At 35.6% G+C, this 14,070-nt stretch overlaps 3 protein-coding genes and 1 non-coding gene across 5 annotated transcripts; 1 reads left to right on the forward strand and 3 right to left on the reverse strand.

Moving 5' to 3' along the window:
- Positions 1–1,825: 1,825 nt before the first annotated feature.
- LOC121787970 (protein CURVATURE THYLAKOID 1D, chloroplastic-like) lies at positions 1,826–4,950 on the reverse strand. Its single transcript, XM_042186823.1, has 5 exons — positions 4,730–4,950; positions 4,305–4,528; positions 2,352–2,456; positions 2,199–2,270; positions 1,826–2,110 (listed from the first exon to the last, which is right to left on the reverse strand). Exons 1-5 carry the CDS (start codon positions 4,875–4,877, stop codon positions 2,042–2,044), a joined length of 618 nt encoding a protein of 205 aa, XP_042042757.1. The 5' UTR covers positions 4,878–4,950; the 3' UTR covers positions 1,826–2,041.
- On the reverse strand, positions 3,925–4,015 carry LOC121788157. Its single transcript, XR_006047609.1, has one exon. It is a non-coding gene; the product is annotated as a small nucleolar RNA snoR128 (small nucleolar RNA).
- A 693-nt stretch (positions 4,951–5,643) lies between the features above and the next one.
- LOC121787992 (nucleolar GTP-binding protein 1-like) lies at positions 5,644–10,694 on the reverse strand. Of its 2 annotated transcripts, none has more exons than XR_006047551.1 (15): positions 10,521–10,694; positions 10,302–10,435; positions 10,041–10,161; positions 9,889–9,953; positions 9,689–9,802; positions 9,235–9,309; positions 8,803–8,841; positions 8,657–8,728; positions 8,117–8,230; positions 7,560–7,631; positions 7,442–7,478; positions 7,126–7,238; positions 6,347–6,553; positions 6,018–6,148; positions 5,644–5,935 (listed from the first exon to the last, which is right to left on the reverse strand). XR_006047551.1 is itself a non-coding variant. In XM_042186845.1 (15 exons), exons 1-14 carry the CDS (start codon positions 10,600–10,602, stop codon positions 6,040–6,042), a joined length of 1,338 nt encoding a protein of 445 aa, XP_042042779.1. In that variant the 5' UTR covers positions 10,603–10,691; the 3' UTR covers positions 5,644–5,935; positions 6,018–6,039. The 2 variants fall into 2 exon arrangements, 1 of the variants encoding a protein (XP_042042779.1); XM_042186845.1 differs by having other exon boundaries at positions 6,018–6,132; positions 10,521–10,691.
- A 610-nt stretch (positions 10,695–11,304) lies between these two features.
- Positions 11,305–14,070, forward strand: LOC121785901 (14-3-3 protein 1). The gene is made up of 4 exons (XM_042184374.1): positions 11,305–11,866; positions 11,972–12,094; positions 12,723–12,839; positions 13,849–14,070. The coding sequence occupies exons 1-4, from the start codon at positions 11,390–11,392 to the stop codon at positions 13,867–13,869; spliced, it is 738 nt and encodes a 245-aa protein (XP_042040308.1). The 5' UTR covers positions 11,305–11,389; the 3' UTR covers positions 13,870–14,070.

The raw sequence follows: 14,070 nt of genomic DNA on the forward strand, positions 1-14,070 counted from the left end.
TGACATCAGAGATTGGAGGTCGATGTCATAATGAAATGAACTACTTACATGATTTATAAGTTGCCGTCCGATAAGTTATGTGTTAAGAGAGGACGTCGAGTTAGGCATAAAAAAACACATAAAATATTGATTGTATGGAGATGAAAATTCCAACTCCACAAATCTCATTTTCTAGTGTTCCTTTCAGTTTTCAAGTTATAGAAATTTGTTGCATTACCAAATTTAAATTAGAATATAAAACTTTTACGAATATATGTTTTCATTCTCGATGATATAATGAACAAGTACATTACAACTTTATCAAGTTTTCAATAATGACTAGCATTAAATGCGGGAATAAATGTGGAAAGTTAGAATGAATACGTTACCACTTTATCATAAAAAATACGTCAAATGTTGTGTTGTGTTTTCTATAATAGATTCATTTAAATCTATACGTAATCTCACCACGTTAATTTGCTGAGTTTTCTAAAATAGCTTCATTTCAATATATATACGTAATCTCACATTAATTTGCTGAGTTTCTAAATTAGCTTCATTTTAATCTACACGTAATCTCACATTAATTCTGATTACTAGTAATATAATTTGGGTTTCTTTCAAATATTTCAAATTTCCACTAAATTAAATTTCATTACTTTCTGTTTTTGTCACATCCATTTTCACTTACTGAGAAAGTGGAGAAATTGGGCACTATGTATAATTTTTTTAAGGCTATGAATGAGTATATTGTAAAAAAAATGTTTTGCAGAAAAATTACATTATGCTTTTTTATACTCCGTATATTATAATAATATATTCTTATAAATGCATGAATATTTTTTTTATAATGGTTTTTTGTATATACAATAATGTTTCTTTTATGATATTGATTTTTATGTATGCATAATAATGCTCTATTTCATGTCAATTGTATATCACATAAAATCAATAATTCAAATTCAAACCTAGTTAATTAAGGAAATGAGTGTTAATTTGACCATCTCCCCTTAAATGCTATTGCATAAATAAGTTAGTTAGATGTCACATGGATGTATTAAAAGTATCCATTTAATTTGGAGGAATGAAATGCAATAGCATATCTATAATTGAATCCAATATTCGTTTTGAATGGCTTTACAGTGTTAATCAGCTACATTTGCAAATAGGATTTACCTAATTTCGTTCTAAATTCGAATTTAAAAAAAAAAATCTGTCCACGCCGACTGATTTTATTTTTATAATAATAGTGATCTCATTGTTTATAGTAGTATTTATAAAAACATGTACCTCATTTTATATATTATTAACATACATATACAATCATAATTACGGTCGGTGAATATAAAATATAAGTGGCATGTGCCTCGTGTTATCAATTTGTTGCGTAAATTGTTGTATCATGTTCCTTTATTCCAGACCATATGCTCAAAGAGGCTTAATTTATTTGTAAAACTTTCTCATGTTTAAGTTAGTTACAACTGATTAATTCAAATAAACAATGTTAATTGTAACTGATATCTAAATTGTAAAATTTCTCATGTCTAAGTTATTGCAACTGATTAAGTAAAAAAAAGGTTAACTGCAATTGTTACCTAGATGGCTGAATTGATACCTTAACAAACGAGTCCTATTTATTTGATACATTTGATTTATAAACCTTAATTTGGACATAAAAACGTCTTAGGTGGCTTTTTAAGGCCGTCATCAAACCCTAGGGCTCAGCCCTGAACCGGCTGTAGGGCCAAGGGAATTTCGGATGGAGCGGTGAAACACATACATTGGAAAGAACACTAATAACGAAAGTAGTATCTCGATCGAAAAATATATTTTAAACACAAAAAAAGGGCACAAAAGAATTTTGAAACTGCTTTTTGGAACAATAAAGAACATCATGACCCGACAAAACAACACAATCTTCTTTAGCATACAGAAAAAAGGGAAAAGGCAGAATAAAGATGAAACCTGCCTTTTATTGAGGAAATTGTGAATCCATATATACATGTAGAACTACAAACTAAACTGCAGAGAAATGTTTAGAGTCTTTTATCCACCTTCAGTATTAATCGTCCGAGCCAAGGACCTGCTGCTTAAGCTCTTCGACTCTGGCGAACAATTCATCTCTGTTTTTCTGCAGACCAAAGATGAAGAACAGCTTTAACTTGCAGCAGTGACATGGAAGAGAAAATGATTTAAAATCGGAAAATGTAGTTGCAAACCTTTAAAACTAGATATCGAGAGCTGAACCACAGAGTGTAGCCAAGGCCGACAAGTTCCAAGGCTTTTGGTAGCTGTTATTAGATCAGTGCCATGATGTGGTCAGTAAAAGCATGACACGAAAAGGCAAATATGGATGGGGAATGAGTGCTCACCACAGGGATTGAATCAATGGCACTAACGATAGCAGCTACTAACCAAAGTGCAACAGCGCCACCACTACCAAAGGCGAGAAATGAATATGTTTCCTCGTAATCCAACTGAAATCAGAGTGCAAATATCATAATTAGCGAAAACAACAAGTTAACTGTATGCGATATAACAGTAAAAACAACTTCATACATCAACTGCACTGCAACTGAAGGGACTTATTCTCCATGATCAAGGTTGATGATTTGATCAGATCATGAATGTAATTTGTAAACCAGAATGTCAGATGCTTTCTACTAGAAGAAAGGATAGGGTATCAAATTACATGCGCTCATTCTCTTTGGATATAGTCATCATCTGATTTCTTAAGGAAAGCAAAAATGTTGAGAGGCAGTTACTTTTCTTATGCCCTCTCTTGTTCCTTGGCACACCAGTGACAGAGACTGGTGTACTATATGTATGTGACCACTTTGAGCAGTCAAAATTCTTCTGTTCACACAGAATTGGAGCCCTGACCTTGACCAATACCAAAAAGCTTGATACTTTTTAAGCCAAAACAAATGTGTGTCACAGAAGCTTATTTTCAGTCCAAGCCAAGCAGTTATATAAAGGTAAAGTTGTCATGGTCGCCAATATAGAGAAACCATTACATCAGATAATGCAAGATCTAAACCACTAGTGAGGTAACAGGCAACATAAGTGTCCGCTCAATAATCCTATTCCCAGATCCATATTTCATTCGCCCAATTTCAAAGCCAAAAACTGTCCCACACAATCCATCATTCACTAAGCATGCAAACCTGAGGAATTCCACTAATATATAAAAAGGAAACAGTACTACTGTACGTATAACTGACTTTACATGGCCACTAAAGTCGTTTGCATTTACAGGTCACACAAGGAAGCATATATTGATTTCTATTCCTATACCATATAGTAACTGTTTTATAGTTATATCAATTAATTGCATTCTACATGTATTTTTATACATAATCATTTCCCATGCATTATTAATGTAGAGTATTCACAATATAAAGTATGAACAAATGGATGACAAAATCATTGGGTTCACATTTGCATAATTGGAGATTGCAAATAATGAATGGAAAATATAGTAATAATATTACGAAAATTTTACCAGAAAGATGCATGCTTCATGCAGGTAACTTAACTTCTCAAGACATATTCATTTCTTCCATCACCAAGTTACTTCTACAACCATTATATAATATCCTAGCAGCCAAGCTATCATCTTAGATTGTGAACACAGACTATGATTATGGACTAAGAAAAAATAACCATGTCCATGAGTGCAGAAGCAACCTCTTGCTAGTAAGCATGGAGATCCAAATAACAATACAAAACTTCGATACACATACAAGTCTTTTAACAAATGAAGTGGGAAGTTTTATGTCTATCATTTCTTTGCATATTTTATTTGTCAAAATTATTCTTTTTAACACTTTTAAAAGCACAACATATTGTTAAGTAATGCATTTTGCCATGATTAGCTAGAAAAGACATGCATCCCCAACAGTATAAAAAAATTACAGTCCTGCAAACTAAAATGCCATTAGGCTGCTCAGATAACCGCTCAGGATCGACATTCCAGTCGATGCTTCACCAAGCATTTTAGAGCTCTCTGAACTGAATGTACTCATCATAGCAACCAAGTCAACAAAAGCTCGCAAAAATCTACCCCTCATTTAATCCATATTCAAAGATTTGACCCAATAGAGCCTTGAATAAGATTTCAATCCCCATATGGTAGAATAAGCACTACATCAAACCTAAAAATCAAGATATTATGCTAATTGCACACGCGAATATGCGCTTAAACCAACCTAGTAGCTAATCGGACCATTCATCTGTTAAATAACAAGCCAATTCAAGTTATATTCTATCAAATCAAGCCATTCTGCAATTGATAAAAATAGATAGACTGAGTAGAAATAAACCTTTATATTGAGACCCTCCAAGAACTTAAACAGTTTCAGCGGATTATCAAACAATGAACCTTCTTGTAGCTCTTGATCAAGCCGAGACTCATAATCATCAGTATTTTCAACGGGCTGAGCTTCATCGACTGTCTTAGAATCGTCTTTCACATAGGCGGTTGCGTCAGCTGAGATCTCCTCCGATGTCGTTGACCTCAGAGATAAACCTCTATGGTGCTTCAATCCTGTAAATCGTTACCACAAACAGTTAGCTCTAAAATTCTATAGCCAAAAAATCAGGACTTGTATGAAATTGGCTAATCTGCTAGCAATTAACTGAAATTCATTGCCTAAATTTTGAAAAGGAGAGGAGAAGTTTACTGAATGAATAATCAAACAGTAGCAAATGCGAAACCTAAAATTAAGGAAATTCCATTATTAATTACCAAAGCTGAAGATTGGGTGATTGTAGAGTAAGGGAGAATGTGTATTGGAACGGAGGAGAGGTTGAAATTGAACGGTGGTGGGGGGAAAGCGGTTGAGATGTAGCGGCGGAGGAGAATTGGAGATAGGTGGAGATGTGCAAAGCTCCATTGAAGTTGGAAAGTGTGAAAGTTAAAGAGAAGACTGAGATTTGGGGGCGACTTTTGTGTCTAGTTTATGTCCTAAACCATTTACCTTCTTGTTTCATCCGTTTCATTCAAAATCAACCATTTTTCTTTACACATTTACAACGAAGAAACTAATATTTTCATTTTTAATATGTATCAATATGAATGTAACATTCTTAAAAAAAGCCCATGTCACTTTGAATGTGACCGAAAAAATATTTACTAATTATAAATGATTTTATAGGGTCAGTCAGACACAATAAAGAATGTTGTTGTCAGCATCGCAAGGCAGAGGAGTCAGACACAATGAAGAATATTGTTGTCAGCATAGCAAGGCAGAGGGCAGTAGCGACTGTAACTAATAACGGATGACAGGCATTCTTAAACCTTTGAAGTTGGATTGTCGGATAGTAGAGCCATTGTAATTGACAATAGTGAAAGTGAACCTTCGAAATTGGGGCAAGGCTGCCGCACAACGAGGATCAACGCTAACGGTCAATTTTAATGAACTTTTCTGACCTTCTATGAGTCGGCGGCAAGATCGATCATACTCTCAATCGTACCTGGATCCGTTGGGTGGCGGCAATATTTCAATGCTAAATTGGTAGTTCATTTTATGTACTAAAATTGAGATATTTTGTGTTGATATTGCTTGTATGTCGATATATCATTTGTTAATTGGTACTTTGTCAAAATGATCTCCAAGTATACATAGCACGCCTATGAATAGTTTATTGCAAATAACGACATTTCAAATAAATTAGTCATTTAAAAAAAAGGAAAGCGATGTAGTTACATCCATGTACATAAATAAAATAGTACCAGTACATATGAAGTATGTTACAATACAAATAAAATCAAAATTATGAATTTCAATCATGTAAAATGAGGAGCGAACTTTATGTCGTGCAAGACTCGATGATCCTTCAAAGGAGGTTAGGCTGACTAGCCCGGTCGGATGAGCAGTCCTCTCGTTTTCTTACAGCTTTCGGCCAGTCCTGATCTCGTACATAGCCAGCCTCCGGCTCAGTAGTTCAATGTCTGTAAAAGACAAGGATGACGTGATGACCGGGAAGAACCCCAGTTTATGGAAACAGATTGCAAATCATGAATATCAACTTACATTCTGTAAATAGCAGAATGCATTATGTTACAACTTCATGACCTTCTTCACTGCTTTTGCAGCTTTTTATCCTCTCCGACTGGGTAACTAGTAGTTCATGCACTCGAGCCTTCAACTGCGCGGGACATATACTGGTTCAGATATATACCAAAAATCATTATATCCATATCCCTCTGGTCTAACAGACTGAGATGCAAGAATGTATGAATCCAAACTGTATGTGAAACGTCATGTGAGAATGCGTACTTCCAGTAAATATCGATGCAGTTTTGTGGGTAACGTCCACTAGATGAATGCTAAATTCATGGAGAAGCTAATTAAGTGCATACCTCTTTGATGCCTACTTCAGTCATGACAGATACATGAAGTGATCCATCAGGTCCCATTCTCCGATACTTTGCTAGATCCAAACTATCAGCATTACTATCTTCAGTGATGAAGACTACTGGAGAATCAGTAAGCAGATCAGATTTAGACACGACATCAAGCCAAAGATGGCTCGCGAACCTCTCTTTTACTTCGTTGTAGATGGTAAACTGTTTAACACAAGAAAATGCTCTTCAGACAAAGATAAAGAAAACCAGCTCGTAATATTCAGAAGCATGGATTGACTCGTATTTATAAGGGTCTCCGAATGAGGTTTTCAAAAGGCTTCAAGTCACTGGACAACTAGGCTTTAATCCTAAACGTTCCAGACCAAAAAAGTACACTGACATTCTTTGTTGTTAATTTCAATTGATAAGCAGAAAGTTGGCATTAATGAAATTAAAGAATTTTGAGATCATAATGTAACACTAGTTACATGTTGGTTGATGGAAAATTTGCTACTCATAGTCAATAAACCTATCAGCAATCTTGTGTCTACGGCCTACCTAAAGGCTAACGCTGATCCGTCTCCAAGGAAGAAACACTGCATTTTCCATGTACTTTTCACTTCAATTTGATGCATGTAGAGATTAAGGAAAGCCTCACAAACTCAAATTTAAGAGCAAGATTACTGGTTTGGACCAGATGTAAAAGCTAAGACTACTGGACAGGCCATCTGTCTAATACAGTATTTGTTATTTACCAAGTGTAAGAGTTTTTAATTGTAAACCTATGGAAATACCTGATCTGAAGGTGAGGTCCCACATTCTCCAGAGAGATCATGAACAAAGAGTACAGCAGTGGGCAGATGAGAAAGAACGGCAAGCGTCAACTTTTCCAAATTATTTCTATCCTCTGCAAATCCAAATAAGTGAAGCAGGTTGAGCACAAGATGAATTAAGAAAGTAGGTACTCTTATTCTACAAAAATTGACAAAAAATTGAAGTTTATTCTACTATATATTTTCCACACATCATTTCATAAATGATGGTAGATTTAGTCACTCATCAATGAAACCAATACTAGTCAATAAGACAAGATGAAAGAAAGTCTCTCACCATCATGCCTCCTTAGTAGACCTGGGGTATCTGTAACCTGAAACAAATAGCACTATAGCAATAAAGATTTAAAACAGCAAAGAGACTTTGCATTATGTAAATTTGGTTAATTTTGAACCTGAAAATTCTGATAACTCAAGTTAATATGACCCATCAAAATTCCTCTCGTAGTGAACGGATAATTGCATATCTGAACCATTTAGAGCAAGAAAATCACTATCAAATGGTATAGGCAATGCACAAAAGTTGCAAGTTGCTCTATATTTCTTGCAGTTCCAGTCATGTATGTTTCTTGTGAAGAGAACTTTAAGAAATTTCGAACAGCTCCTCTTCAATCTTGCCAGGCCAGTATTGTTAGGGGTATAAGCAGTTTAATAACTAAATTTCTGGAGGCCAATCCAGCATCAAACAAGACAAAAATCTACATTCAACATAAAATTATGGCTATCATATTACTCTAATCCACTCAATTCGCATATTGCAATGAAATTGAGAATACTGCATCCCATTATTATGGTGCAATGGATCTATGTATAGAAAGTAAGAAAATGAAATTTAGCAGCTCACAACAATGACGCAAGGCTGCTATACAGAGATTTTTAAGGATAAAACTGGAATACCGATTATTGAATTATTTTGAACACAATGTGGAATATGATTGTGCTTAGTTCATACCTCAGGCTTTCCAGTAGATAGTAGACGAACTAAAGATGATTTTCCTACGTTCGGTGCCCCAACAAGGCACAGAGTGGGTGTTTCCAGATCGACAACTGGCATTGCCCGCAATGTCTGCATGCGGTTTGTCAAAAACATACTTACATACACCCCATCGCTAAGAAATTAGAACTTTCTGCCATCATGGAAACTGATGGAAAATACTTAAGTCCACTTCAGAAGATTAACATGGTAGATAATTTAAGAAGAGGGGAGTTAAACAAACTAACTTAAGTAGTCATCAACTCAATCACGTCTTCTGGTTGATAACAATTAAAATGATGACAAAATCAGAAAGCAATAGAACCATATATTCATAAGATGAAGTATCTTCATTCTATCTCACCAATAAAACCCAAAAGTATTATCCTTTTGCTGAGCAGCATTAGTCAAAGAAATCACAAAATTGATTTTTTATAACTTTTTTACACTACTATGCACAATTGAAGGTTTATAGAATGCACTTCCAATAAATAGTTTCATTTAATGATGGCACTTTACCTTGGCAATGTTCAATAATTCATCTACAGCTTTTCCTTCATGACTGAAAATTTCTTCAATTCTTTTTATTCCCTGCAGGAAACCAAGAAATGATGAGCTAGGGATCCACATAAAAGTAATATGCAGATGTACAGAGAAATACTAGCCTCGCTCAGTCGTTCCTCAGCTTCACGCTTTGTGACTGACTGCCAAAAGATTATGAAATGTATTCACCAGGCAAGTTAATTTATGAAATTATGGTATAATAAACCCAGACGCAAAATATAAATACTAAATAAGATAGCAAAAGATAAATCTAGTTACAGAAAGATAAATTCTAATATTACATCTCCTATCAACTTGTTAAAATTATTCTGATACAACAGAAAAATACTCGGTGCCTAGAAAAGAGTTATGTCTTCATGCTACCTAGCAAATTGCGAATTGATTCTATAAAGTGTGATAGCAACTAGACAAGGAGTAAGCAGTTAAGTTAATAATTTCAACCATCAGCTGGATGAAAAATAGGTATCAAATCCAACTCACTCAAAACTAATAAAAGAGGCAGATGCATGCACTAACTTAAACAAACTTACAACCTTGGCACACAGAGAGGCATGCTCTTTTCCAACTGCCACCACTCGCTTCCGTAAATAATCAACCTTTCTCAACACCTATCAATCAAGAGTAGGTTATACACTGAAGAACTTATCTTCATATCATCTTTAGATTAATAGCAAATTAGCAAACGACATTCATACAGTAAGCCAGGACACAACAATAGTGCTTTTAAACCATAGTGAGGTGAATGAGTGGTGAGTGGGGAGAAGATAGAAGATAGGGTTGAAGAAGATGATATATTAAGCTAGAATAACTCAAGTAAAACATGAAGGCAGCATTAAGATTCAGCATAGACGAAACTAGGAGATGTACCATATCATGGACTCATTAACTTTAAACTTAATTAGTTTGATGGCCCACCATATTTCAGCAGGAAAATGTTGCCCATGTTGAATAGGTTAAAAGAAAAAACAGAGAAGCCCTAACGCCTACCTCTTCGTAGTTTCCATCTCCAAGAGTCAACTCAACTAGAGATCTTTCATATGGGTGCAAACTTATTTTTCCAGGGAAGTTCTCCGTGTACTTTCTCAATGGAACTGCAATCTCCTGAAGGTAAATACAACAGGAAGAACATTAAAAGTTCTTTTTCTTCATGAGAAGATAGACATTTCATTATCGAATAAAGAAATTACCTTCATCAACGCATCAAGTTGCTTCGCACCTTTATTTCTTTCACGTTTTGCAATATTGGCAATGCCTACGGAAAAATTACGCTAAACGCTAAGTTAAACTAGCTATTTCAATACCGTTTGCTGTAAAAAAAGAAACACCTTGATCGAATTACCCTTTGTAGGTGACACTCTCCTTGCCTTCTTCAATGCTGAATACAAAATATCAATTGACGGCATCACCATTGGAAGCTTTTGAAATGCTCCAACTGCTTCAAGAGCCTTCACCACTTTATCCTGAAAACAGAGGACAAATCTCCAAATTCTCAACCATTCCAATTCAGCTATCCGATTGTTTCCCCAAACTCATATATTCATTCCAATTAAATGCCGAGACACCAAATTTCGTGTACACCTATCTATAAAATTTGCAATACCTCAACTTTGGTTGCTTGCTTGGTATCGCCAGCGGGAACATAGCTTCCTTTCACAATTTCATAGGTTTGCGTCTGCAATTGCTGACAGAAGCACACCGTCGGAAGCAAAAAATTTGCAGGAACAAATTTCGCAACTGCAAAAACAGCCGGAGCATGTGAACCGGTAAAAAAACAAAGGCTAAATATTTATCAGCGGAGGAAACATGTGATGGAGAGTACATTTGGGAAAATCGCGGCGACGGAAGAGCAGTGAAGACGGCGGCGCGTGCAGTAGCTGGAGTCGACTCCATGTGCTGCTCATCCTGCTACGACGTCGTTTAGAGGGTTTAAACCAGAGTTATGAATTTATAGCTGATGATAAAATCTTCGGCTCACTATAGTATACAAGTGGAAGAAACAAAAAATATTATCAATCCAAATCCGATAAAATAATTTATCTGTCCTAAAATATGTGGGAAAAATATTAGAAAATGAGTAAGAAAATGAAAAATTATTTATAATACTCTATCCTTCTAAAAAAATAGTTTTATACGTGAATATACTAAAATGATTTTCCTAAGAAATTAGAACTTTTTGCCAATCATGAAACTGATGGATATCCTAACAAGAGATTTCATGATAATAGATTAATAGCCACTTGTTTTTAAATTTATGAAAGTAACTACAATTTGGCTAAATTTGTGATTTTTCGGCAATATATCATAGTAATGAGAATTATTTTTTCAAAAAAATTCAGTAGCTAATATAATGAGTAGTTTTCATAGTATATAGAATTAAATAGTGCACTTGTTTTGTCAAATTATAAATGAGATATTTTTTAGGCACGTAATTATACAAATGATACTACTATTTTAAAAAAGAAGAAATAACTGAGTAAATAAATGAAGAAATAAATTACTTAAAAAAGACTAAAACGATACTACAAATTCATTTCTGTATACAGTATATATACACTATTTCCAGAAAGTTTAATGAAAGTGATTGAAATTTAGATTTTTTCCATTAAAAAAGAGAATCTTCTCTCTTCAAAATCACACAAATCTCAAGAGTCAAAAGCCCCACTCTCTCTCTCTCTCTCTGATTTTCCGATGGCTTTGACCAGAGAGCAGTACCTCTACATGGCGAAGCTAGCCGAGCAAGCCGAGCGCTACGAGGAGATGGTCCAATTCATGGACAGCCTCGTCGTCAGCGCCGCCGGCACCGAACTCTCCGTCGAGGAGCGCAACCTCCTCTCCGTCGCCTACAAGAACGTCATCGGCTCCGTCCGCGCCGCCTGGCGCATCGTCAGCTCCATCGAGCAGAAGGAGGAGAGCCGCAAGAACGACGACCACGTCTCCCTCGTCAAGGACTACAGATCTAAAGTCGAATCCGAGCTCTCTCAAGTCTGCGCCGGCATCCTCAAGCTCCTCTCCGACAATCTCATCCCCTCCGCCGCCTCCAGCGAGTCCAGGATCTTCTACTTGAAGATGAAGGGCGATTACCATCGCTATCTCGCCGAGTTTAAGGTCGATGATGAGCGGAAAGAGGCTGCTGAGAATACTATGGTCGCTTACAAAGCAGCTCAGGTTTGATTGATTTTAGATTTGATCAATTTCTCAAAGGGGAATTTGGGGGCTTAGGTCAATTTTGAAGTGTTATTTCTAAATGTTGGTGATGATCGATGTGAATAGGAAATTGCGCTAGCTGATCTCGCTCCCACGCATCCTATACGGCTGGGATTGGCGCTGAATTTCTCCGTTTTTTACTATGAAATTCTGAATTCATCAGAGAAAGCTTGCAGCATGGCTAAACAGGTTTGTTGAATTGTTCAATGCTTTCTTTACCTGAATTCTGAATTCATCAGAGAAAGATTGTTGACCATTTCTAAGTTGACTAAGAAATAGAGTTGCCTAATGCCTATATGCTTCTTAAGTTGAGACAAAGTCGAGTATCGGATCTCTGTTCGCGATGATTTGACTGAAAATTTGATGCAATCTTGCTTATTTTGCAAGGAGAGATTGTTATTTTCTTCCCTTGTGCATTTTTTTTTCATGATCCGTGATCCATGTATTTCACTGTCGGCAGTAAAACTGATTAAATTTCCCGAGCTACCGGTTTGAAGAGAGATCAAATATAGCTGTCACTGTGAATTTACAAATTACATCACTTGGATTGGTAGTAGAAAATACGCGAGACTGATGTTTCGGTTAATTTCATTCTATATTTGATTTGGAAGATACGAATCATTACTCTTTTCATTAATTATTTCTATTAACTGAAACTGGCAACTGATACTGCCTCTCTAATCCTCAATTTAAGCATTGATATGTCATGGAATAGGTGTCGATTGTAAACTATTGGGCTTTGCCTGTTATCTAGTTCTTGGTCTTGTTCGAAAATAGTCTTTGCTCGGAAATTATGTTACTTATTGATGCTATGTAGGCTTTTGAGGAAGCTATTGCTGAGCTGGACACTTTGGGTGAAGAGTCTTACAAGGATAGCACTCTTATCATGCAACTTCTGCGAGATAATCTCACTCTTTGGACGTCAGATATGCAGGTAGGAAACAACTGTGATTAAATGTGAGAGTGCCATTTTTAAAGTAGTCAGAAGTTGAAAATATGGACGCAGAGAGGATTTTACTATAGTTCGGCTCTTTAAATCACTTAGGTGAACTTTCGTGCTTTCATCATATTCCAACTTATTTATATCAGACTCCTTTTTTTATCTGGAATGATTCATTGTCTTTCTAAATCTATGTGAATTTCGTACGTGATGACCTCTCGTTGTGTGCTTCTCTTTGGCACTTTATTAAATACTACTAGTAGTATAATTAATTTATCCGTGTCTGCTGTGGCAATTCTGGTTCTGTGTTTTCTTGCCCGTCCAATGTATTGAAATATGGCATCATGATTGGCACTTTTGTATAAAAGGATAGCTTGAGGTTTTAGTCTAACTAAATTATATCTTTTTGGTTGCTTATAAGGGTCGACCATGAAGCATGCCTTTTTGCTCTTCGATCAGCTTTTTATGACATCTAAATATGCTTCTGTACTGGTATTATGGCAATAAAAGTTGTATGAAAAGATTTGGCCGTCAATGATATGTTATTCACCTAGGAAATTAGCAATGTTTTTCCTTGTAAACAAATACATTTTCTTAAACATTTTGATAATGCATACGCCTACCTATTAACTTTACATATAAGAAGTGTAAGGCAAAAAAGGCCTTTTTCATATACATCTTTCATGCTCATCCAATACTTCAGTTTCTTTGTTATGTTTGTTTCTATAGTTGTATTACTACTCTTAAAGGCAGTTGCAATTTGCTAGCTTCTCCACTAGGCGGTATAAATTTTGATTATTTTGCTTGTTTATTCAGAATATAAATGGAGCCTCATTTTTTGTCACTGGCTTGCTTTCTTGCTGATAGATTCATACCTGGTCTTATGAACACTATGCATTCACAATCTCTAAACAAGTGGAATTTATCATTTGTGTATTCAATATCTGGCAATTAATGCAAATAAATTAACTCGGTTCTACCTTTGTTCTGGTGGGGTTTGCAGGACCAGATCGATGAGGCTTAAGCGAATGGCTTTATCTACTCCTCAAGGAGGTGGGCTTGAATGTCATAATCCATCTGTAATTTGCATATATAGCACTGGAAAAGGGGTTTGAAGTTTATAATGTATGTGGAGACTCAGATTATTCATTTCTGCCTTTCGAGTACTTATTAGTAAAATGTGATACAATACAAGGTCGTCACACCTTTACGTGGTGTTATTTTC

This window comes from Salvia splendens, chromosome 22 (assembly GCF_004379255.2).
Source record: "Salvia splendens isolate huo1 chromosome 22, SspV2, whole genome shotgun sequence".
Taxonomy (NCBI): domain Eukaryota; kingdom Viridiplantae; phylum Streptophyta; class Magnoliopsida; order Lamiales; family Lamiaceae; genus Salvia; species Salvia splendens.